Source organism: Coptis chinensis, chromosome 2, assembly GCF_015680905.1.
Source record: "Coptis chinensis isolate HL-2020 chromosome 2, ASM1568090v1, whole genome shotgun sequence".
Lineage (NCBI taxonomy): Eukaryota > Viridiplantae > Streptophyta > Magnoliopsida > Ranunculales > Ranunculaceae > Coptis > Coptis chinensis.
In genome coordinates, this window is record NC_141457.1 from 54069288 (window position 1) to 54095817 (window position 26530).

The window sequence follows — 26530 nt, forward strand, 5'->3', positions numbered from 1 at the left end:
AAACATTCCTCCACATTATCAATCTATGCAATTCTTGGGAAAGTGGCCCCATTCGGTTGCATAAAAACTGTCCAGCACTGCAAAGCAAAAGGGCATACTAAAAACAGATGCATGATGGATTCATTGAAACTGCTACACATAGAACAAGTGGGGGAAACCTCTACGAATCAGTGAGTCAGCCGTTAGTGTGCGGCCTTGTAACGCAGACCAGTAAAAAAATCTAGGGCTAGATAGTGTTACCCACTAGATGGGGAAATTAGGATCTCCCCAAAGTACACAAAAAAAACACGGTTAACCTGTGTTTTTTTTTTGTATGGTCACTTGGTAAGGACTATCACGGGCTTGCAAGGCTTCATAGAAAGAACTAACAGAGAAAATTCCTTCTTTGGTCCACCTCCAACTCCAAGAGTCACTTTGTTCTGCAAAGACAATATTTTCCAATAGAGCAAAAATACTAACGTATTGCACCGTCTCCCAATCATTACACGCCCTTCGAAGGTGAAGGTTCCAACTGACACCATTGGGATCCATGCTACTATAATCCTGTACCACCCCCAACTTCCTATTGGAGACTTGATAGACAAGAGGAAACTGATCTGCTAACGCGTACGGACTGTTCCCAACCCATACATCCAACCAGAAGCGTATACGATTCCCACTGCCCAAGATATGACTAACACCATCACAGAAAATAGGCATCACCGTGAGGATCCCTTTCCATAAGCTACCTCGATGAGAGTGCGACACTTTATTAGGCCATCCACCGTCGTTGTTGGCTCCATACTTGGCTACAATTACATTCTTCCATAGTGCACCATCCTCTTTCTCCCAAGCACGGAGATGGTATTTTCTATTTTCTTCTGTAGAACCCCACACAAAATCCCTTAACCGCCGCTCAATTTTTTTCGCGCTTACAGGGATTGTGAGTATCAGTTACAGGTTCAAGAGAAGCAGAAAACTCCTAATTGTGCCACAGGCTAGCAAGCCAACAATCTGATACAAGTAGTAAATACTTCCACTACTATTAGGCCCATTATCCCATTTGTTTGACTACTTATTCAGATGTTGCATTACTTCAAAGGAATGGCTAAACGCCTAAACTAAACAAAACAGCCTTTCAATATCTAATGATTAGTAGAGCCGTAGAGGTTTACCAAAAAATGTAGACATGATTAATCCAGGAATTCAAGATACACAGCTTTATCTTTTCCAATACAACCACAATAATATACAGGTTTTTGACATGCACAGAGCCTTCCCAATAGAAATTAACTCGTGTTCCAACTGGAAACATGCAATACCACGTCTACACAGCTCTGGAGCTTAAATGACGGGTTAATTTATGCTCCAATTACGACAAAGACAGTGAACCCTAGCAAGCGCGGCCATATAATCATCAGACCTGTGATGAAGAATGAAAAGGGAAATAAATATTTGTATGTCACAGAACTTGGCGCATATAAAAATGCTGAAATTCACAACATAGTTTGCACAACAATATTCAAGTTTCTGTATGCAAACCTTGAGCAATATGGAGACTGACATGCAGCAATTATGTGACGATTCGCAGCTTCTTTATCGTTCTGTACAGAGATAACTTGTGTTGGTTGTGGAAGATTCAATGCCAAATACATGCTAGATGACTGTAAAAACTAAAAACTCATTTCTAACTGCTCATATATGACTTAAACAACAAGAACCGCAGCAATTAAAAAGAAAATAAATCAAAATCTAACTCAGAGTATTTGTTTATATATTAGTTTGCAACTTCAATATTTTCCTTATATTAGAAAACTCATTGATGGTCCATCGTATTAGCAGATTGCAGGCAACTTACTCAAGTGTATGAACGCTCTAAACTTGCTACTTACGCCATAAATTATAGACCAAAAGTTGATATTTAAATCCAAGCAAGCTTCCATGCACTTGGTTTGTGTTGTATGAATTCAGTGAAGACTGCTGATTGTGCTCCACTGACAAAACTCATCCATGTTGTCAGTGGAAGCTGAGCTGGATATTTCTTCAATGTTTTGTTTTTTTTGGATCGGCAAGCGAGATTGTTAACGGGGTCCCCTACCCCTTTTCATTAATAAGAATAGAGTGAGTTACAATCGGATATAAGTTTGTCCCATAGCATCATCATATACAATTTTCTTTATATCCTCAGAAAATGAGCTAGGGACAACTTCAATGAATCTAACAGATGGAATATTACAAGCTAAAGCATCAGCTAACTTATTACATTCCCTATAAATATGCTTAATAGAAAACATTTCCATTTGGTCTATAATTTCCAACATATCTGTTAGAATCTTCCTTGCTGCCCATGACACTTCACTCTTTTTACTTACAAATGAAATAACATTGGTCGAATCAGTCCTAGCTTCGACCCTGCTGATGTGATGCTGCTGTGCTAGCTTTAAGCCTTTGTATAGTCCCTCCAGTTCTATAAGTGCAATAGAGATAAACCTGGATCTTCCTTTAGCTGCTGCCTTTACATGCTCTTCATTGTCTCGTATAGCTGCTGCCCACCCTCCGATGATGCCCTGTAGCGTGCCATCAGTGTTCAGTATTGTGATGCCATCTTCTACTCTTTCCCATTTGCATAGAATCGGTTCCTTAGTGATAACTTACGTCCAGATTCCAGAGTTGCATGAATCTCATTCTATCGGGCTCTTCCACCATCTTCAGCTCCATACTGTGCAGTTTTATTTTCACATCTTTAATGATCAGTTCCACCACCTGTTGCGCAATGCGGTACTTATTCTCGAATATCCTTGCATTTCGTTCCTGCCATACCCAATAGAAAAATACATTAACACATAACCGAATTGCATCCTTTTTGCATCCTTTGCCTTTGCACACTCCACTAATCAACTCAAGTTCATCTTCCCAGTCTGCCTCTATGTTTCTCTGATATCCAGCTCTCATGAGCATATTGTTTCACACGTACTGTGTAAAACCACATTCATAGAAAAGGTGACGTTCTGTTTCTGCCTTCTGTCCGCATATAACACATAAATCCGACTCCACAACCTTCTGCTCCTTTAATTTAGTCAACGTTTTAATACCATCTTGAAATAACATCCACGAAGTAAAAGAATGCCCCGGAATTTTGTTCGCAAACCATACCAGACTCCACCATGTAACTGACTGTCTCTTTCTCTTTAGATTATGATACATTTCCTTGAGCTGAAACTCCCCATGCAATGATGCAGACCAAATAACTTTATCTAAACCACCAAAAATTTCCACCTCATCTTCAGCTTGTTGTATTATCTCTGGCATGTGTATTCTGAGTGTTCGCGGCACTTGCCACTCACCATTATGAATCAGATTTGATACCTTTGCATTAAGGCTTGCATTTGAGTCATAAGTTAACGCTGGAGAAAAGTAACCTTTCAAAATGCCCATTGGATGCCAGGGGTCCATCCACAGACTTATATCATTTCCAGTCCCAACTTGATAGTATGCTATATTCTTGGCATCATATCGACCTTGCAAAATACTCCTCCAGCTCCATGAGCAATCATTTGGGATTTTCATGTCCTAAAAAACCTTCCCCTTGATTAAATTCTTCCACACCCACTGAGCCCATAATGTTTCTTTCTTACTGACAATGTTCCATATATGTTTCATGTTAGCTGCCCTGTTCATTACCTCCAAGTTTCTTATGCCCAGGCCCCCGCTTCATATGGATAGCAGATATCTTTCCAACCAATGAGAACATGTGCTGTAGTACAATCTGGTCCTTTCCATAGGAAATTTCAAAACAATTTATGAATCTCCTCCACTATTCCTTTTGGTAAAATAAATGAAGAGATCCGATAAATGTTTAAGTTGCTTAGCATAACCTTGATTAACTGTGTCCTTCCTACATATGACAGACTTTTCCCTTTCCAACTCTGAATCCTCTTTGCCACTTTAGTAACCAAAGGTAAACAATCTGTATATGAGAGTTTAGTTGTGATAAGAGGTAACCCAAGATACTTAACTAGCTAAGTACCAACTGAAAACTGTAAAACTCCATTGGCTTCTTCACACATATCTTCACTCATTCCTGCAAAGATCACCTGACTCTTGCCCACATTCACTTCAAGTCCAGAGCAATTCTTGAATTTCCCGAGAGTGTTTACTAGGCTTCTAACTGTAGCAACATCCCCATTCATAAACGCAATTAGATCATCTGCAAATGAAAGATGAGTAATAACAGGTTCCTTACATTTATAATGCAATTTAAATTCTCCCCTTGTGGTTGCCTGTGTCATGAGGTCAGAGAACAATTCCATAACCAAAACAAATAGGTATGGTGATATTAGATCCCCTTGCCTTATTCCCCTCTTCCCCATAAAATACACATATGGAGTGTCATTCACCATGATAGAAAAAGAAGCAGTTCCCATACACTCTCTCACCCAGCCTATGAATTTTCCGGTATTCCAATCCTTCTGAGTGTAAAAATAACAACCTCCCATCTCACTGAGTCATATGCCTTCTTAAGATCAATCTTAGCCGCACATCTTGGGGGGTAAGCATCTCTGTGATAATTGTGGAGCAATTCCTGGGACAAAAGAATATTATCCTATATGCTCCCTCTTGGTATGAAAGTTGATTGTTTGAGTGACACCACATCATGCATGATAGGTTTCATTCTCAGTGTCATAACCTTAGTTATACACTTGTATATCACATTGCAACAAGCAATAGGTCTATAGTCATTCAAACTTGTAGGAGTCTGTGTCTTTGGAACTAGAGAGATACAAATAGCATTTACTTCTCGAAGCATCCTGCTAGACCTGAAGTAATTATGTACTGCCCTCACAAACTTATCACCCACAATTCTCCAGGAAGCTTTGAAAAACAAAAAGGAGAACCCATCATTCTCTGGGGACTTATCACTGTCTATGCATACCAAAGCCTCAATTATTTCATCCCTAGTGATATCTGCCACTAACCGTTCACTTGTTTCATTACTAATAATTTTTTTAGGGACTTGTATCAAAACAAGTAAATTCTAGTTCCTGCAACCCATCTGGTGCATAGAGCTCCTTGTAGAACTGCACACATTCAGCTCCTATATCATCCATATCCTCTTCATCATCCCTCAAACATATTATTTTATTCACTAACCTCCTTGCTCTGACAGATTTGTAGAAGTACCCTGTATTGTTGTCCCCCAAGTTGATCACCTGATCTCTTGATTTCTATCTCACACACTGCTCTGATTTTGCAGCTCTGACATACTCTCTAATACATGTTTTCTCTTCCTCAATCCAATCCCTATTCAAAGGCTCTGTTTGCATCTTTGTTTGAATGACATCCATCTCTTCATTGTTTGTTTGAGCTCTTGTCTTGACATTCCCAATCCTCTCTCTATTCCATTCCATCAATGCTCCTTTTACAAGCTTAATCTTTCTCATGAATACATACATAGGGTTTCCTACTACTTCATTTGCCCAAGCCTGCTGGACGGTCTCCAAGAATCCCTCCTCTCGAGTCCAAAAGTTAAAAAACCGAAATGGCTTTTTATTCTGACCCTTTTGTTTCAAAGAGTAAGTTATTATAGAGGAGTGGTCTGATATAGTGTCTGGGTTCAAGAACTCAGCTTCTTCTTCATCAAACTCATCTTGCCATTATGAATTTACTAGAACTCTATCTAGCTTTCGCCATATTCTAACACCTCTCCTGTTATTCCATGTTAAGAAATTCCCCTTGTATTTCATATCCGTGAGTCCCGCCATTGTGACACATTACAAAAAATCAGTATAATGGATCGGATGTGTAGGTCTCCCTCTCTCTCTTCTGAGCTCAGGACTGAGTTAAAGTCCCCTAATACCACCCATGGCCCATGATACACATATGAATAGTTAACCAACCTATGCCAGAGCTCTCTCCGAGTAACCAAATCAGTACTAGCATATGCAAACGTAGCCATGAAAACCTTGCTACTTGGTAGAGTAACCTCCACTGTTATGTGCTGCAGTTCCCTCTCTATCACTCTAACTTTGCACATATTTGTATCCCAACATATCCAAATCTTACCCTGGTCACTAGAAATATAATTATGTTCCACACTCCATCCTTCGCAGCACCTTCGAACAGTTTTATCCATGTTCTGTTGCTGCACTTTTGTCTCTACCAACCCCATGAGGCTAATTTTGTGTTTCTTGATCATCTCTCTGACTTCCACTTGTTTGAATCCCGCATTCAGCCCCCTCATGTTCCAACATCTAATTTGTATCATTTAAACAAGTGGGGATGTATAGATTGACCCATCTTGGTCAAATCTTTGCTTCTACTCTCTTTTCTCACCACTGTAACTTGTTCACCCAACTTCTTGGTTTTGTTTGTAGTCCCCGAACCACTTGCAATTGCATGTGTTTTAATAGGATTAGGCTTATTCCTTTTTGCATTTGGACTACCCTCTTTCCCTCCTTGACTCATTCTTACATCACTTGTTTGTTCCTTTGTAACCCCTGATTGCATGTTATGTTATTCCCTAACTCTAACACTATGCCTCCTTGATGGTGTTTCCCACCCTTCTTCCTTTTCATCTTGTACTGTTAGCACTTCATGAATCTCATCAGGTTTCTTATTAGGCCCCTCTATTAGGAGTGTTGTTTGTTTAGGTTCATTTTGCTTCTCCTCTTCATGTGCCTTCATCTCATCAGTGCCATCTTGTTTCTTCTGTACCCATACCCCTTGTTTCGGATCATGTTCCTTTCTTACATTGTAAGAGCATGTAGCATTTGTATGCCCAAAAACTTGGCAATGTGAACACTTAGCAGGTATCCAATTGTACTCAAATTTGACTTCAAATGCTCTCCTTTGATCAAGTACCACAGGTACACTCTCCGGATACTTGCAATCTGTTTTAATCTCAACACAAACTCTGGCATAAGCAGTTCTTGACATGTTCTCCGTTGGTCTATCCGTAAACAATAGGTTACCAACAGCACTAGCAACTTGGCTAAATCCTTCTTTTGTCCACATCTCTCCATTGGAAAATTCTTCATAATAACCCAAATAGGAATTGTCTTAAGCTCTCTTGTCTCCAATTCTACAAATAGTTTCCAGGGCCTGATGACAAAGAGATGGCTGGCTATATGGAAGGATCCAATATCCAATACAGTACTCCTATCATCTTCAATGTCACTGCCTGGGTGTTCTGTTCTACAAATAAGTATTATAATTAAATCTGTTTTCTGTTTAGCTCCAAAGCATCTATTGTATTTATTGGTCGTAAGATTTTGGAATGGAGTTTTGAATTATTGCTACCGATAAAAAAAACGTTTTTGAGATTATTGCTGACTTTCAGTGGTTTCATAATCCTTCAAGAACTGTAAATACTGATCGTGGTAGTTTTTATATATAACTAGTGGACGTGTTTTTTTAATGAACTTTGTAAAAGGAGTGTGCTACATAAGCTCAAGTGGGAACCAAAACTCATTCTTGAATCTTGAAGCCTTCTATCTTCAAACCTACAGACTTACTCAAGTCTTCATAAATTCTCATGCTCCACACAAAGCCTATTTGGTATGTTCCAAATAAATTCTCAAGAATAATTGGAATATTACGTTAGTATGCATCAACATCGATGCCTTTCATGAAGCTACCACTTATTTGACCCAATAAGAAGAGGGTATGTATTTCTATATTTTCCAAAGATCTGGTGTTCGTCATTTGTTCAGTACCAATAGCAACTCATTCAGTTTGGACAAACTTTCTGAATGAGATTGAGATATCACTAGCATAAAATTTAAAGGGAACTAAATCTACATAAATTTCAGCAGGGAAGGATTACAAGAATAGACCTGAGATTCATAATACAGCCCAGCATACAAAGAAGCATAGAAAAATTCGTGTTCCTTTCCAAGCAAAAATGCAGAAACCAGCTGTAAGAACAAACCACAATGAGTAGAAGAATAAGGAAACAGTCCAAGTAATGTGGCCTGCACAACTTTTTGTCATTTTGAACAGGTAAATTGTTCAAATTTCAGTATGAGATTAGTCCACTATGACTGCATTGGAATAGCTCAAAGTCAAATTGCTGTTCAACTCTCTTAAGGGTATAGGCTTTTTTTTATCACATTGTTGGATTTCTGTTACTTAGGAGAGTGTGAGCTGCAGTCTTAATAGAAGATATCAGCACAACTTAAACAAGCAAAAGTTCAAATCAAGTATGGCGATGGATTAACAAACTCAAAGAGAAAAACTAAAAAAAAATATGGATTTCATCTTAGTGCTACAAACATTGTTTCTCCTTGAGTCTCTCTAGTGCTTTTAAACTTGTCCCTTATCAACCCTGTTTTTTGTCAAGCTGGTGGAAATGTTCGGCAGTCTTATTCTTCATAAAACAGCAAGAGGGGTCATTACTTACCCATCTCTGTTTCACAGATGGCTTATGGTTTTCAGTACAGCCGACTTAAACACTGCATATGCTTTTAAAGAAGCACTTGATGTCTTCCATTTGTTTACTGGACTGAAAGCTGACCCATCTAAGAGTACAATACTTTTTGGAGGGGGTTCTGAGTTGAAAAAGAGAGAAATAGACTACTATCCTGGGTATGTCCATTGTGAAGCCTCCTATCACTTACTTGGGCTACCTCTATTAGCCACTAGACTCTCAGTAGCTAACTGTCAGCCTCTACTTGATAGTACCCTAGCTCGAGTCCACACTTGGACCTTCAACTTCTTAACATATGCTGGGAGGGTCCAACTTATAAACTCAATGTTGAATTGCATGCAGATCTACTGGAGAAGATTTTTCCTTCTCCCGATATTGTCAAAGAAATCAACACAATATGCAGCAAATTCCTTTGAACTGGTGCAGATCTGAAGAAAAAGACTGCCCAGGTAGCATGGAAAACTATATGCAGGCCTCAAAGTGACGGGAAATTAGGAGTTGTCAACCTTGATACTTGGAACAAACCGGCCACCATTGCCAAACATGTAATCCAAATTGCCAGCAAACACAAATCTCTATGGGTGGATTGGGTCTACAAGCACTTGATTCAGCGAAAATTCTTCTGGCCTATGCAGACCTGGACTGATTGTTCTTGGACATGGTGTTAGATTCTTAACACAAGAGAACGCTAAAGACTCCACTCAGCATTTTATAGCTAATGGGGGAACATTCATGAATCGGCACAAATTTCTGGCATGACATGGCTGCATGTGGGATTCTTGAAGAGAAAGTCTCGAGCACTACCAAATATCTCACAGGCCTAAAGGATATAAGTACTTTGAATGAGGTGATCGAGGGACAGCAATGGAGACCACCTCCTAGTAATGAACCATAGGTTTTGGGACTATGGACTACAGTGACTAGAGACCTTTCAGATCAAGCATATACTGATATACATGCAATTGAGCAACAAATTGATTGACAAAGATTGGCAAGCCTACTGATCTAAGTTACATTGACACATACATGTGTGTCCGTATCCTACACAGAGAAATACCAAAAACTGAGCTAATTACACACAATACCAAAAATACGCAGCCACGTATCTGACACGGATTATTTTTAAAATATGGTGTGTCCATGTAACATAGCTACTGACCCATTTAGCTTCACATGTAACCCTCTTCCAAGGGAACTGTATACCATTATCCGAGAGGATGGCGACAGAATCTTGTACACCACAATATAATTTTGTGAAACATTAATAAAACCGGTAGGGGTCCTGCCTAACCTCAGCTTGCCTTCAATTCTGCTAAAATTGAAGCTTAAGCACCTAGACAAACACCAAGTTCTACCAGACCTGAACTAGAGTAAGAAAATAGCACAAAACATGATAGAGACAGGAAAAGACCACTATTGAGCTAAAATCTCACTCATCTATGGAAACAGACAGAATCATGTGAACAAGTGTGAAGAATATAGTACTGGCAAGCAACGAAATAAAAGCTGATTTGGTGCTGTGAAATGTTTGCACTTTGCACAACAAAATGTTTGTACTAATCCATTCAAAACATTGCAGCTTTGTAATGGCAAAACCGTGTTTATGGAATTTCACACTCACCAAGCTCTTATTTGATCAAATATTTGAGGCACAACAAAACACATAACAAACAATGGTTCAACCTATACTTTGCTATAGATGAAACAAAAAACATAAATACACACCTTCTCTGGATCACCGCCATCTTTAAACATATCATAAGATTCCCGCATGACAGGTCGTGGATCACGACCAACCTACATTTCAGTCATAAGCAGTTAAATCAGCACTATAGTCAACATACTAGGGAAAAACAATTCTGTAACCATAACTGAAGCTCCATCTTGATTTCTTAAGCACAAATGTTATTGATACACTTCTTTTTTATAGCAACTAAAGTATATCACCAGAGCATTTGGCTTTTGCAGAAAATCCATTCAAAGATTTCAAACCATCAAATGGTGGAAACACTAACAAAAGACAATTGATAGATGCATCCAATAGAGGAGGCAAACAACTACCATATAGAGGTGAATCTGTTGTATCTTAAATATTCTGTGGAACAACTATTAGAGGATTCTAAAATTTTACAGAACGACTGTGATGCCTCATTCCTACAAACAATTGGATTCCTAAGGTAATTACAGGTGTATAAACACCTATTAATAATAAAAATGAGACGCAAGATTTAAGAGTGAGAGGAAAGAAATAACAGTACCCAACAAACACTGACTTGCCTCCAAGAATCTTCTCCTTGCTTCATCCACTCCATACAGTTGAGCTTCACAAAGGAAACACCATATCGACTCCTCTGTATCATTAGGATTTTGTGCAACATCTATCCGGAATTGCTCAGCCCCCTCTTCGAACCTACAAAGATACCGACCTTGTATCTCAATAAAAAATTTCAATTAAGCAACCTATGGTAAGAAATAAGCATTCAGTCTAAAAGTACCTATCCAGATAATACAATGTTAGCCCCCTCTGCCAAAGATCTGAAAAGGGCCACAAAAAGCTAATATCAATCAAATACGATTGAGAAATATTGATATGTTGAATTATCAGAAAACAAGTGACCTACATGCCTTCTGTCGAGGATCTAATTCAATAGCTCTGTCAAACTCCACTAATGACCCTGGAACATCACCCTTGGGAGCCAAATGAAAAATGATGAGAAGTATTACACTGTAGTACTCAATAATGATGCATGGATTTGATAATAATTGGCAAAGGGATCAATGTATTCATTAGCAACAGATTTTGGGAATTTGATGCAGGTGTGGATATAAAGAGTGTGTCCAAATGCCCAAGGGAACTTTTACAAGAAAATCTGACGTGTTACTGTTAATACTAAAAACATAGGAAGCAATTCAAAGAGAAGTCACGCCCGAAATTCTTCCACGCTCTCGCAGTGTAAATCTTCCTGTAAAATTCTAGAGGATGTTCAAAGTTTCTCTAGATGTCCCTATATATATTTCCTATCTCATAAATATTTGCAATACAAAGTGGGATTCCCAACTTCCCCAAGTAAATAATTAATCCCTTGTGCATTCCAATTTCCAACACATCCACACCAATTAACATGTGAAATGTTGAGAAAATGCACTTGTATTATCACTAACATACAACTTAAGTACATACTTGAGCATGTGTACAAATATGAGGAAGAAAATAAAGGGTACCTGTCGGAAGAGCAACATTCCACGTCGGATAGCAAGCAAGGCTTCTTGAGAGGAACCACCAGCACCTATAATTGTATTCCAAATACCTGATACTGAAGGAAGGACCAAGAATCTTTTACTAGATGAAAATGGAGGTACATTTTTATGATACGGCATTTTCTTCGAAGGAGAAGAGGCGTAAGAAAGTAATGCATTGGGAGTTTTGAGACCAAATTTAGATTTGGAAGGAAGAAAATGTGAATATGAAGTTGGAAGGTTGAAGTGCGAGTACAGTGTGGAAGCAAAACCCATGTCAGTTAGCAAAACTGAATTAATGGATAAGTAAAATGAAGCGGTGTAATTGCTAATTAACTGGAGATGCAGAGAGGAAGAAGGAGAAATGGGGATAAGGTTTGTAAGGATGGATTGATGGAAGCATAACTGGGAAGGGCGCCAAAGTTAACACCCAATAACCACCATAGTAAAATACTAAAAATGAACAAAATAAAAAGCGATTAGCGTGTGGTCAGCTTGTTTTTTACCCATGGGACAAACTATCTAATGCGTTTGGTACCGTATAAATTTGTCAAAATCATTGTGAATCGTCCAACTAAAGGTCATGGAGAACATTAGCATGCTACTTTACTCCACATTTGGTTAAGGGATTAAAAACCACATACCAATACTACTTAGCAACCTCGTGCATATGAACCAAAGCCAAACCCAGTTGAGATTTTCCATCACAAGGCACCACTTCCTATTAACCAAGCATATTAACTTTGGACTTCGTAAATAGTTACCAAAAAAAATTAATTTTCCAATAGGCAAGTGGTTGATCAATCATTGTTCTGAAACAAGAAAACGCAATTAAGGGCAAGTGGCCAGCTCTGTAGGGGGTGATCATAATCCCTCCTCACCAACACCCAATTGCACGACTGATAGCAATATACTCTGAAATAGGCTCATTTCGGAATCAACAACCACCTAATATATTTTACATGCTTTTATGTCACAATCAAATACGATTAAGCTCGACATCATAATCATAACAACTGCATCAGGACAAAACATAATAATGAAAACAAAAAATTATCTCGAACGAAGTTAAGATTTCCAAAAATAAAAGTCTCCATTCAAGGTATATAGGAACAACGGAAACTGGAGTACGATGTCCGAGAACTACTCCAGCTTCTAAAAAGAACACTTCTACATGCCTAACAAAACACTCTTAAACCTCTGCAACTCAAACATCTCATTTCTTTGCTTTCTTACCTCCACTGCACCACAAAAACATAAACAAAATATCAGAAAGATTGCAACTTTTATAAAATGAAGCAGAAGAGTAAACTCAATGACGGAATTCCTTACGTTGCACGTTGAGGTTCTGCTGGGGGTGCAGCAGCAGCTGGTGCACGTTCTCCAGGAGGTCCCTATTGCAGTTTAAGTCAATGACAACAAATTAGAATTGCTTCACAACCTAAAACTAAATCCTGATCAAATGCTTCTTTGAAGAATAAGCAAAGTAAAAACAAGACAATGATAAAATTGATAATCAATGGCTCTGTAAGAAAATGCATTTTCAATCAAAATAGTTCCAGAACTGAAACCCATCCTAGGTAATTATTCACAATCTTACCTGAGCCAAACGCTCTTCTCTCCTGGCATGCTTCCTCTCCCTGCTGGCCTTGTTCTTAGCACGTTTAGCCTCAAACTGGTCAGACAAGGTCTTCTCTCTTGCCTTCTCGGCCTTGGACTTGTGGATACTTTCCATCAGGACACGCTTGTTCTTAAACACGTTACCCTTAACTTTCATGTACATATCATGGTACATGTGCTTGTCAATCTTTTTTGATTCCCGGTACTTGCGGAGCAACCGCCTGAGCACACGCATCCTCCTCATCCAGAGAACCTTTGTAGGAAGCCTAGCCTCTCGCGTACCCTTGCGTTTACCTACAAGCATTTCACAACAATGAACACAAAACATTCAGGCAACTGATTAATCGAGCCATTGGTGTTTAACTAAAAAGCCTAGTTCATGTCTTGTCATAAGAGCAGAAATACCCAACACAACTCTCAAATATATGTTCCAAAAGAGAATATGTAGATTCTCTAGGTGCTACATACAAAGGCTGATTTAGGTCTTACATTAACAGAATATTTAAGAGAAAATGTTTCTGTTCTTATCACATTCTATCTGTTATGATTGATTTTAAGTTAAAAGCAAATGACTTGCATGAATTCCTTCAATCCAACATGTAGAAAATGGATAATATCATATATGTATGAAAAGGTGATCTATAACAACTTTGAATCTGGAAAACAATCGATCCAATGATCAACATTCACAAATATGATTTTCGAAGGCAAACTTGGCCGAAAGCACACTTTTTTAAAGCACTTCCTCCATAGGTCCTTCAACTAAGAATGTCATTCTGAATTATTTCTCTAATAAGAAATTATCAATACGATTTCATGACAATTAAAAATCTGAATTACGAATCTAGTCAACAGCATGCTAAATATTTTTCTACTTTATGGCCTTAAAATAAGAGAAAAAGGCAGACGATTATTAGGGCTTTATACATAAATAAATAAACAAACATAACATATGTATCTTTAAAAAAGGCATCAGATCTCCAAGGTGATAGCATCACAGACATTCAGATGCAAATTACCCATTAAAAAATGAGGTTCCTCATTTGCCACAACCAAAGAGAAGCAAACGATTTCTTTCTCAGACTCGTCATCAATATTATCATCATTAAGGCCGCCTTTACCCAAACCCAATAAGTTATTATTCAGATTATGAAAACCCAAACCCAACTAGTAATGCTTATCAACAGTACATATTCAGTCGTCTAACACAAAGGCATCTTAGTATCATTGAACACTATCATTGTTCTAAATGTTTTATTATAACAATACATCAAATGCATAATCTAATCATTTTAATAAAAAAAGAAAACATTTTTACCATATCCAGAGTGACGACCCTTCCTCTTAGCTTCCTTCATACGACGAGCACGTGACCTCGAATGAATCTTAGTTGGTTTCCTAATAACAAAACCATCCTTCACCAGCTTCCTAATATTTTGCCCTTCAAATCCAAACGCACTAAATGAATAAAAAAAAAAATAGAAAAAGAAACAAAGAAATGAGACGTACTGGAATTGGCCATGGAGATTTCATTCACTTCATTTGGATCAAGCCAGACTTTTCCCCTACCACACTTGAGCACACTAGCCGCCAGCCGCTTCTGAAGCTTCAGAGACACCATCTTCTTGTTTTTCTTCTTCTCCGCCTCCCCTTTCTCTCTTCACTGAAAAAGAGACTTCGGTTAATAAAAGAGATAGAGCTTATATCCTAGGGCTGTTGAGACTACTGGATTAGGGTTTTTTTGTTGTTGGGCTTTTTAAGTGGGTTGAGCCCAGGGGCCTGTTTACACTGGATTGTAAATTGGATCTGGTTTCCTGAGATTTCAACAATTCCATGAGTTTACAAGTTTTCCTTCTTGTACAATATGACAATATCAACTTGGTCAAAATCCGCTTTGTTTAATTGCTAAACTTGTTTATTTTAAAGAGGGTCACTCAACTCACTTGCGGTCTGAATCTGATCGGAAAATTAGTTTATAGAGAAGCTTGAACCGACTGATCACCTACAAGATATGAAGGAAATTAGGAACATATTCAGCAACAACCATTCATATGACGGCGGAATCAATACTTCTGTTGAACTAGGATTTATTTCTAAATCAACAAGGGAAGTTCTTGAAACTCTCATCGTGGATATGTCATATCCCATGGGTATGACAAGTGTCTCTTATTATTAGAACTTTGTGTTTAGTCTATATTAGCTTAATCTCATATTAGATTAAAAGTAGGACAACTGGTCTTTTGAGGAAGTTTCCTGGATGTTAGAGTCAATCACATGTTGTACATATAGAGAGTGAGGGAGCGGCTGTAAAAGGGAAGAGAAAAAAGAAATTAAAAGAACAACAGGCTCTTGTTTCAGAGAAACAGAGATTTCTTTCCATAGTTATAATCAGTTTTGTGCAGTAGTGTGTTAGATTATAATAGGATAATATATGTCCTTGTTTTCACTATTTTTTTTGCAGCAATATCATTCATTTCAAACAACTTTATGGACTACAATAGCTTAAGATCCACCATCATCCTCATCGTTGGACTTTTCAAACAATGTCACAGAACGAAATTCAACAACCAGACTTCATATAACTCTTATAAATCTATTTCTAATTCTTACTTTTACCCATATTTAACAAATAATATCTCTTCTCTACACATATTTTCTTTGATTTTGCAAAATTTGTCATCTACAGTTGACAACAAGACTCCTAAAGACAATATTTGGTTACACAAACTCTGGAAATCAACATTTGTAGTAGAACGTCTCAACACTAGTAAAGCAACAAATCTAACCAAATCTAGGCAACCATCCATAGACAGATTAGCATGACTAGCCAGATATTATTTCTGAACTCCCAACAATCCCATCAACTGCCAGAAAAACTATCATTACATACAAAACCACTACCACCACCAATCAAACCACTAGATATCCCAAATCAACTTACAAAACCACCCATAAAAATATCATTACACCTACTGTAAGTACTATTCATTCTACACTACAACACACGTGTCCACACACCAAGTCGTACTTCACCAACTTGTACCTAGCCATCAAGACGTAACAACAACCCAGACTCAGGTCGTCCCAAATACCAGTTACAGCCATATATGGAAGCAAATAATCTAACACAATCCTGGAGCTCAGTCAACGCACCAATCAAAGAGACATTTACTTTGTAACACCAGGAGTAATGACGAATCATCAAGATAGCACACAATGTGGATCTACCCTTGACAACACCCTGAAGTAAATAAGGAAGGTTAGCTCAAACATTTATAAGTAGAGAGAGATGAACTACGTAAGGCTTGATTCAAGTTTACCCCGAGAAACTTGATACGTAGGCAACTCTTATCCCAATAAAGAGTGCAATCACTCCCTATCAATCCTAACCTCAAGTCGTAGACCCCGAGAAACTAAACCTCCCCATTGGCACCATTTGCCCGTTCTTTCTCTTGAAAAAACACACACAAACTATTTTCTCAAGCCCACGAAGCTGGTTAGAAAAACCACCATGGGCAAATCAAATGAAGATGCTCCAAGATTCTTTTGTAACCCTTCAACAATAAAACCAAACTATGCGCAACCAAGCCACCTCCAACACCAACAACGGCACTCCAGACGCAGTGGAGAACAACGCAGTCACAGCCCTCACCACTACCACCAATCAGCGACTAGAAAACTTTGCCCAGAGGTTGGAGAAGTCGGATGACAAAGCTAGCGCAGTCCAGATCGCTCAAAAGATGCTCTAGTCATATAAGGCATCACCATTCACCACTAAAATCTGGGACAAGCAGACTCCTTCAAAATTCATCCAACCAAAGTTCCCATTGTATGACGGCAACTCATGTCCAGGCCAGCACGTAACTCGTTTCAGCCAGATCCTCGCACTCTATAGCGCTCCAGGCTATGACTACCTGAAGTGCAAACTCTTTCCAGCCAGCTTGAAAGACGGAGCACTAGACTGGCTCTACACGCTCACCCCTGATTCAATCAACAACTTTGACAAGCTGGCTGAGACGTTCGCAGCAGAGTTCGTCCACAACAGGAAGAAACAAGCCGACTTGGACTCCTTGTTTCAGCTTAAGCAAGCACACAGCAAGACAATCAGCACTTTCCTAAGACGTTTCAAGAAGGAACTCCTATCAATGGAGCCAGGCCTTAAGGACAGCTTTGCAACTTCTGCATTCACCAACGCCCTCCTAGCCGACTCCGACCTAGCAGGGTCTCTAATGCGCAACAAACCAGAATGCTTAGACCACCTGTATCACATAATCAACAAGTACATCAAGTACGAAGAATGGATGGCCCAGTGCAAAGGCAAAGAAGTCATCGCAGTAAGTGCAAGCGAGGACCCAAAGAAAACAATCAGTACTCAAGCAACAACAACAACAACAACAACAAGGGCTCCAGCTCCCACAAGCCCTCATACACCAAAATGGAATTCTCCAACTTTTCTAGGACGCAAAACCATATCCTAAAGAAGATATATACAACATCATACTTCAAGCCCAACATCAACAAAGTCATAGCAATCCAAGGTCGTCCATACTACCATTTCCACAAACTCCACCACCATGACACGGATGAGTGTTGGAGCCTCAAACACTACCTCCAAGACTTAGTCGAAGAGGGAAAACTGAAAGAGTTCCTGCCAAAAAGCGACCTCAGGCATAAGCTAAATGCCAATCGCAACAGAAGTAGAAGCAAGAGCCATGAACGACTTACTCGCAGGAGAAGCAGAAGCAGAATAGCCTAATGATCTAAATCTCCAGGTCGGTCAAGGCACAACAAGAGACAACACTCCTACGACCACGATGAGGAAAAGGTAATCAACATGATTACAGACACCTCCAACAACGAGACCTCAGGTCGTGAAAAATGTAGGCGTGTAGGAGCGCTGCAAGAAATCTACCACCTCTCCCATAAAGCTGAGGTGATCATTCCTACCAATTCTCAATCTACGACCTCCATATAATTTACCAATGAAGACCTTGACAAGGTGTGCCTACCCCACAATGATGCCTTGTAAGTGCACATCAAAATCAACGGATTGACAGTCAAAATGGTCTTTATCGACCCAGGCAGCTCCTGCGACATCCTCTTCTATCAAACATACAAAGACATGCACCTGCCAGACTCGGTGATGATAGAATCAAATGCACCACTCTATGGGTTTAACGGAGAGCGCATATATGCCATTAGAGACGTCATCTTACCAGTCTCCATTGGAGAAAAAGAGGACATGGTCAAGCCTTAACACATTTCAGCGTTATTAATGTCAAGTCGTCCTACACTGCCATCTTAGGACGTAGGTGAATTCACAAGATCCAAGCAGTTCCATCCACCTTACACCAAGTCCTGCAGTTTCCCAGACCTCGAGGCATCATGGAGCTCAGGAGCAACCAACTAGAAGCTTATAGATGCAATCAAGTCAGCGCAACAACCAAGGCCAAAACTTAGGTCGTCCAAGACAAAGACGTCCCAAAGCTACAAGAGCCTCAAGCGTCTAGCTCACAAGCACCCATAACAGACAAGCTCAAGGAGACACACGTACAAATCGAACCTGGAGAAAAAGTCAATTTGGGCACAAATGATGACCTAAAATTTGTTTATGTAGGGCCAGATTTAGACCCCAAGCTCAAGGAGCAACTTATCAAATTTCTATCTCTCAATAAAGATGTTTTTGTTTGGTCGTATATCGATATGCTAGGAATCGACCCTCAGGTCGCTTGCCACAAATTAAATGTAGATCCAACCGTAAAGTCTAACAAACAATAACCTAGGAAGCTTGCACTCAAATTTCAAAAAGCCATCAATGAAGAGATAGAAAAGCTCAAAAATGTTGGCTTCATCAGAGAAGTCGAGTACCTAACCTGGCTAGCTAACATCGTAGCCGTTCTTAAGAAAAATGGCCAGGTACGACTCTGCATAGACTTCACCAACGTCAACAAGTATTGCCCAAAGGACAGCTTCCCCCTACCAAGGATTGACATTCTGGTAGATCAAACTTGCAGACATGAACTTCTATCATTTATGGACGCATATAGTGGGTACAATCAGATACCACTTGCAGAAGAAGACCAGGAAAAGACATCCTTCATAACCGAACAAGGAACGTTCTGCTACAACGTCCTACCATTCGACTTGAAGAACGCCGGTGTGACCTACCAGAGACTGGTCACAAAGATATTCAAAGACTAGCTGGGCGACACTATGGAAGTCTACATAGACAACATGGTAGTCAAAAGCAAAAAAAGTTGGCAATCACATTTCTCACCTCCAAGAAGCATTTGAAAGATTGTGCCAAAACAAGATGAAGCTCAACCCAGCAAAGTGCGTATTTGGAGTAACCTCAAGAAAATTCTTAGGATACCTCATTTTACAAAGATGCATTGAAACAAACCCAGAGCAAATATGAGCTTTCTTAGAAATGTCAGAGCCAACTTCCAAACAACAAATCCATAAGCTATTTGGCATGGTTTCAGCCCTCAACAGGTTCATCTCATGTGTATCGGACAAATGCAGACCATTCCTACAAATACTCAAGAAAGACGCAACATTCACTTGGACAGACGAATGCCACAAAGCCTCCAATGACCTGAAGGATTACCTATCAACTTCGCTCGTCCTATCCAAACCAAAAGAAGGCGAAACACTTGGGCTTTACCTTGCAACTACCGACTTTGCCATCAGCTCGGTCCTCTTTTGCGAAAGCGAGGGTATCGAAAAGTTAGTCTACTTCACTAGCAAGACATTGGCAGATGCAGAGAAGCATTACTCGGCAATAGAGAAAACAATGTTGTCTTTGTTGTACTCTGCTCGGAAGTTCCGACCTTACTTTCAGGCTCACAACATCAAGATCATAATAGATGTACCGATCAAGCAGGTTTTGAGTTCCAACAACAAAATAGCCTGCATGGCCGAATGGGTTGAAGAACTAGGAGAGCATCACATCGAATTCGTTCCCAGAGCGTCTCACAAAGGCCAGGTCGTGGCAGATTTCCTTACTGATTTCCCCATTGAAGATGTCAACTGGGAACCTGAGCCCATCATTTCACTCCATCAACTAACCACCCCAGACACGTGGCACCTCTACATAAATGGAGCGTGCAACAACAGCGGTAGTGGACTAGGGGCTATGTTAACTTCACCAGAGGGAACACTGCTACAAAAGTCAATCAAGATCAACTTTGCAACATCCAACAACGAAGCGGAATATGTGGCATTAATCACAGGCCTCCGCATGGCACAACAACTATAAGTCCAAAAGCTCAAAGCTTATAGTGACTCGCAGCTAATCATCAAACAGATCACCAAAGAGTATGTCACAAATGGAGCAAACCTCGCCAAGTACGCTCAAGTCGTCCATAACATCATCAGCTCTTTCAAAACATTCGGTTTGGAGCACATTCCCTGAGAAGATAACAGATATGCAGACAGCCTAGCTTTTTTAGCCTCGAAAACCCAAGAGGTATGTCCCAGCACAGTCTACATTGACATCCTGGAGAGGCCCGCCTACCAGCAAGAAAGTGTCAATAGCCTCACAGACGTCCAACCCTCATCCGAAGAAGAAATCACTCAATCTTGGATAGGACCATTCTTGAAATTTATCATACATGGCGAATGCCCAGCCGAGGCAAAGAATTCTCGTGCCATACAATTTCAAGCTCCCAGAGACACTGTGATCATCAGACGATTATTCCAAAAATTTGTAGGAGGACCCCACCTAAGGTGCATAACTCCACGCGAAGGGCAACTCATCTTTGATGAAATTCACAAAGGCAAATGTGGTAATCATGCAGAAGCAAGATCTTTGGCTCATAAAGTAATCGCCCAAGGGTATTATTGGCCAGGCATGCACATCGAAACAAAAAAGTATGTTCTCAAATGCCACCAATGCCAAACATTTGGCCACAACCACCGAAGTCCAGCACGTACGGGAATTGATCAACATAGCCAGCATGTGGCCTTTCCACATGTGGGGGCTAGACATCATGGGACCATTCATCCCACAAAAGAAAACAGGACTCAAATACGTCCTGGCAACCACAGATTACTTTACCAAATAGGTTGAGGCAATCCCACTTGCTCAAATCAAAGAAGTTCACGTTATCAACTTCATATGGACCAATATCATCACAAGATTTAGTCTACCCCACACCCTCGTCATGGACAACGGAAAGATTTTCTACGCCTATATCTGCAGAAAGCAATGGCCAAGCAGAGGCTACAAACAAAGCCATCAAAGAAAATCTCCAAAAGAAGTTGGAGAGCAAGAAAAGCCAATGGCCAAAATAGCTCGAGAACATTTTATGGGCATACATAACAACATCCAAAGCCAGTACCAATGAGTCTCCATTCACACTTTGCTTCGAAATAGAGGCAGTCATACCATCATAACTCACAATCACAACCACACATTTTGAAAACGTCGAATCAGGAGAAAGCGATAACATCTTATCCAAAAAAGTCGACCTCACAAAAAAGCGAAGAGAAACAACTACAATATCCTTAGCTCGGTACCACCAAACAATCTAATGATCTTACAACAGAAAGGTCGTCCCAAGATCTTTTCAAGCTGGCGACCTAGTCCTCAAAAAGACTTTAGCACCGGCCAAGCTTGACCCAACTTAGGAAGGCCCATACATAGTTCACAAAATCCTAAGAAATGGAGCATACTGGATCAAAACGCAACTCGGTGATATGCTTTTCCGACCTTGGAATACAACTCTCCTCAAGCGTTTTTACTAGTAATTTATTTCTAGGTGTATCAATCAATATTAATAAATTTCATCAGCATTCTGCGTACAAAGTTTATCTTTGTATTACATGAGTACCACGTATTTTTGCACTCGATCCCCGATATAGGACATCAAAGCATCAGGTCGTACACTAACGATAGTGTTAAACACGACTCAACTATAATTACCACACAGTGGTTAATTATCAATCAAATCCAACTCAAGGTCCCCCAAAAAGATCGTAAATCAACTTAACACCAACGCCAAGGTTAAATATGATTCAACTGTAATTGCCACGCAAAAGCCAATTATCAGACAAATACAAACCCGGGGACCGCCAAAAAGACCCAAAGTCAACTTAAGGCCTTTTAAAGGGTTAGGTGCGGTTCAACTATAATTACCACTCAAAGGCTAATTATAAAGTCCAGAATTAATAAGAAGTTCCCCCAAAAGGAACCACTCAATCAATACACATACCTAAGGACACAAGGAAACCTAGGTGCCAACTATGCGCTTTTATTAGGTCGTATACAGACACTTACGACCTACACACATCTATCAGGTCATCAAGCCTACTACTATGCAACACAGGTCATCAAATAACAAATAAAAAAGCAATGGTAGCAAGCACATACATGCAAAACTAAAAAACAATCCCAATTCAAAACAAGTAACTGATTTTAATATTTTTTATTTCTTACAAATTTGGTTAAATGCTAGAGGCCCCCAGGTTATCATGAGAAAGCGACCTCAGCATCCCCAACAAAAATATCAGTATCAACAGCAAAAAGAAAATATTGTTCAAACACTCCAAAAATAACACAATTAGTTGACGCAAGGAAGATTCTCCATATTAAAGGGGTCCAGTTGGCAGCCCTCTTCCCCAACAGAGCTACAAGCTGGATCACCACTTGCATTCAACACTTCTGTGGAAACATCTATAGTGGGATGAGAACCAGGAGCAACACCCAGGTCGATTGGTAGATCAGATCGTCTACTAGCATCTGCAATAGTACTTTCCACAGTTACTATTGTAGCCCCACTTTCAACCAATCTCTTGAGGATTTTGTACTTATGTTCTAGCTCCATGTAATCATCCACCAGAACATAAACATCACCACTCTCTACCAAATTGACTAGCTCATTGTATTCATTCTGAGCTCGCTCAGCAACGGCCTGTGAATTTTTGCACTCAGTAATCCAGTGTTGAACCTCCACCTTTGAAGCATCAAGTGATGGTTGCAGCAAGGCCACATTCCCGGCCAAATCCCAGACCTGAACCTTCAGCCCCTAACTCAAATTCCGGCTTCCACTTCTTGCACCACGGTGACTTTTGTCATAGGCCTCCTTGGCAGCATCCAACTCCTTCTTGTATAGATCAGAGATAGTTGCTATCTCCTTCAGCTTCCTATACATGGCTAGAACCTGAGAAACCAACAAAACAAGTCAAAAACTACCGCAACAACTCAAATCACGAAACATAAGTCAGATCGGAAGGACACTTACAAAGCAGATGGAGCGATCCATATCTTTCAGATTCACCTCCGAATCTTTCCCATGCTCCAGCTGGTGCCTATCACCATCCAAGGTTATATTCTCCAACAACCCTCCAGCAACTAGTGAAGACTTAAAGCTGTAGTCCTTGTTCTTCACTAGCTTTGTCAACCCACTCACTGGGTCGTAGTAGCTGACCACCCTATCCAAGACGTCAGACTCAACAGCCTTGTCACCTGGGGCCGCACTCCCCAACCCCTTACACTTCTGGGCAGCTGGCTCAGTCTCACTAGCCTTTTTCTTGCCCCGGGCATCAGCCACCCCCACATCAATAGCCAACTCCTTCAGATTCATCTTCTTCAAAGGAGCCCGACCTGAAAAAGTACGACCTTCCCCCGCACCAGGTTGTTCCTCAGACTCAGTTCGGGTCCTCTTCACCCCCTCAGACTCAGCTACCTCCAAACGCCTCTTCAGCTTAGGCCTCTGGGAAGGAAGCAGGAGCATCACGACTTCCCCCAGCATTTCCACCTACACCTCGACCAGCTCGGTCACCATCACCCCCCTCAGAATGTCTAGAAGCAGAACGGCTATCAGAAGCTCCTCCAGCTATTCTCACTCCAGAAACAGGTTGCCTCCTTTGGCTCTCCTTCTCCATCTTAGGATCTGAGCTAGAATCAGAGATATCAAGAACAAGCTTATGAGTGCTCTTCTTTCGCTCATCTTTCTTCTTGTTAATCTTCGCACCGCCTCGTCTCTTGAAGTAGTGCGCAACCTCCCCCAACAAGGACGTTTTCTTTTCCAAAGTCAGCCTAGCAAACTCTTCAATTGCCCCTATAGACGTGCGATCCCGAATTACAACCTCTGCAAAACAAACAAATATCAGAACGTCATCATATCAAACTTATAACTAAAGCAAACGACCTACAACCTACAACTTACAACATAAAAATAACCTACATCAAATAAACGACCTACCATCAGTCCTCACACTACGATTCTCCACCACATACCCAGGAGGACAATAATTTCTCACAATCAACAAAGGCCTACGCCACCACTTCTCCTTACTCACACCAACAATCACCGGTGATTTACCCTTCATCATTTGAAAACAAAAGTTTAAAGCAGCGGATATTTTCACAGAGAAATGCTCCAACATGTCAAACAAACAGATATTATAACCTATGAGTCTCAACAAATCCAGAACGTAAAATACCCTCCAACTATTACCCACAAACTGCAAGGGTGCCTTCCCACAAAAGTTCAGAACGTCCAAAGTTATACGTGAGAATGACAACCTCAACCCCGCCTTCAGTTGGCCATACATAATCCGAGCCAAACACATTTTTCTCACCTCTCAGATAATATATCATCAGGTGAGGGCTATCAATCCCAAACTCCCTTCTCAAGTCCCCAAAGTTATCAAACACCGACCTAGTCACCACCTCCTCAGTCATCGTCTCCAATGAAGAAGACGAGGATGCCTCACCTCCACTCTGTGCCCTAACACCACCATTATCATCACTCAAAGTTCTCTCTCTCCACCGATCCAACTCAACTTCCCCACTCAAACTATCACTAGTGATCGACATTACAAACACAAAAACGAAAAAAAATATCAAATTATTTTGAGATGAAAAGTGACGCACCTGAATATGAAAAATCGAAAAGATTTTGCTTTCTTTTTCTCTGCTTTTTTTCGTCTGTTGAGATGATAGAGTGAAGAAATGAAACACTGTCAAACCCTTCAGCTTCTCAAAACCTCGAAAAAGATAAAACGTTTGGATTTCCCACACAACACAATTATAGCTTCGCCCATAAACCGCCGCAATTTTGGGCCCATGGATCAGATCTAACAGTTTCTGCACATTTTTCCAAACCAAACAAAGCCAGTTGCATGAACACGTGTTTAATGCTTTATTTTATCTTTTCTTTTCACATCACAGCTGTCCAAAGAATAAATAAAATAAAGGGGGCAATGTAAGTACCCTCCGTTCTATACTACAACACACGTGTCCACACACCAGCTCGTACCAAGCCCTCAAGCATAACAACGACCCAGACTCAGGTCATCCCAAATACCAATTACAGCCATATATGGAAGCAAATGATCTAGCATAATCTTGGAGCTCAGTCAATACACCAATCAAGGAGACATTTACTTTGTAACACCAGGAGTAATGGCAAATCATCAAGATAGCACACAATGTGGATCAACCCTTGACAACGGCCTGGAGCAAATAAGGAAGGTCAGCTCAAACATATATAAGTAGAGAGAGATGAACTATGTAAGGCTTGATTCAAGTTTACCCTGAGAAACTTGATATGTAGGGCAACTCTTATCCCAAGAAAGAGTGCAGCCACTCCCTATCAATCCTAACCTCAGGTCGTAGACCCCGAGATACTAAACCCCCACACTTACTAAACCAAATTACAGATTTCAACTGCTTTTCATCTATAAAAAACAACCATCCCCAAATTACAGAATTATGGAGAACATTACTCATAATCTTGCTCAATCCCATATTCTAGACCCACAAGAAGAGGAAGTTGTAATGGAAATACCGAGAAACCTTCTGATACAATCTAGCGACAGATGGGTGACTTCCATGATCGAAAAACTAATTTCCGATAAAGAATTTAAATTGGATGAAATCATAGGAGCAATTTGACAGAAATGGGGACTAAAGAAAACTTTGGATATTAGGGCCACTGATGACCACAAGTTTATCTTTAGTTTTGAGAGAATGATTGATAAAGCTTGAATCTTGAAAAAACAACCATGGCAAATCCTGGGCCATCTTTTCGCTTTACAACCTTTCTCTCCATAACTCATACCTCAAGAAGTTCAAATCACCACCACACCACTCTGGATAAATTTCAATAGTGTCAAACTGGAACATCAACTACCAAAAGTTATTAGGCTTATAGCTTCGATAGTTGGTAAGGTTCATGAAATAGATCTACCTGATAACTCACCAAGAAGTGCAATTGGATATCGAGCATTGGTGGAAGTAAACATCACTGAACC

At 40.1% G+C, this 26530-nt stretch overlaps 2 protein-coding genes and 1 non-coding gene across 6 annotated transcripts; all 3 read right to left on the bottom strand.

The window, feature by feature from the left end:
- Nucleotides 1-1101: 1101 nt before the first annotated feature.
- LOC147516633 (Tetratricopeptide repeat (TPR)-like superfamily protein) lies at nucleotides 1102-12067 on the bottom strand. Of its 4 annotated transcripts, none has more exons than XM_086589154.1 (8): nucleotides 11630-12067; nucleotides 11029-11095; nucleotides 10903-10942; nucleotides 10685-10817; nucleotides 10133-10204; nucleotides 7815-7895; nucleotides 1522-1583; nucleotides 1102-1402 (listed from the first exon to the last, which is right to left on the bottom strand). In XM_086589154.1, the coding sequence occupies exons 1-8, from the start codon at nucleotides 11918-11920 to the stop codon at nucleotides 1336-1338; spliced, it is 813 nt and encodes a 270-aa protein (XP_086445280.1). In that variant the 5' UTR covers nucleotides 11921-12067; the 3' UTR covers nucleotides 1102-1335. The 4 variants fall into 4 exon arrangements, with proteins under 4 accessions (XP_086445280.1, XP_086445278.1, XP_086445279.1 ...); XM_086589152.1 differs by having other exon boundaries at nucleotides 1522-1643; XM_086589153.1 differs by lacking the exons at nucleotides 1102-1402; nucleotides 1522-1583 and adding an exon at nucleotides 2058-2790.
- A 630-nt stretch (nucleotides 12068-12697) lies between these two features.
- LOC147516634 (large ribosomal subunit protein eL19y-like) lies at nucleotides 12698-14958 on the bottom strand. Its single transcript, XM_086589156.1, has 5 exons — nucleotides 14774-14958; nucleotides 14583-14705; nucleotides 13245-13558; nucleotides 12977-13038; nucleotides 12698-12885 (listed from the first exon to the last, which is right to left on the bottom strand). Exons 1-5 carry the CDS (start codon nucleotides 14883-14885, stop codon nucleotides 12861-12863), a joined length of 636 nt encoding a protein of 211 aa, XP_086445282.1. The 5' UTR covers nucleotides 14886-14958; the 3' UTR covers nucleotides 12698-12860.
- Nucleotides 14229-14316, bottom strand: LOC147516635 (small nucleolar RNA Z101). Its single transcript, XR_015214657.1, has one exon. It is a non-coding gene; the product is annotated as a small nucleolar RNA Z101 (small nucleolar RNA).
- Nucleotides 14959-26530: the final 11572 nt, after the last annotated feature.

Excerpts from the sequence above, each read along its gene's own strand:
- LOC147516633 (XM_086589152.1), bottom strand. The coding sequence starts at position 11,920 with ATGGGTTTTGCTTCCACACTGTACTCGCACTTCAACCTTCCAACTTCA. Across the intron at positions 10,943-11,028 it reads AGATCCTCGACAGAAGGCAT|ATCTTTGGCAGAGGGGGCTA; the intron begins GTAGGTCACTTG and ends GGCCCTTTTCAG. Across the intron at positions 1,644-7,814 it reads GGCTGTATTATGAATCTCAG|TCATCTAGCATGTATTTGGC; the intron begins GTCTATTCTTGT and ends TAGTTTTTACAG.
- LOC147516634 (XM_086589156.1), bottom strand. The coding sequence starts at position 14,885 with ATGGTGTCTCTGAAGCTTCAGAAGCGGCTGGCGGCTAGTGTGCTCAAG. Across the intron at positions 14,706-14,773 it reads AATCTCCATGGCCAATTCCA|GGCAAAATATTAGGAAGCTG; the intron begins GTACGTCTCATT and ends TTGGATTTGAAG. Across the intron at positions 13,559-14,582 it reads GGGTCGTCACTCTGGATATG|GTAAACGCAAGGGTACGCGA; the intron begins GTAAAAATGTTT and ends AAATGCTTGTAG.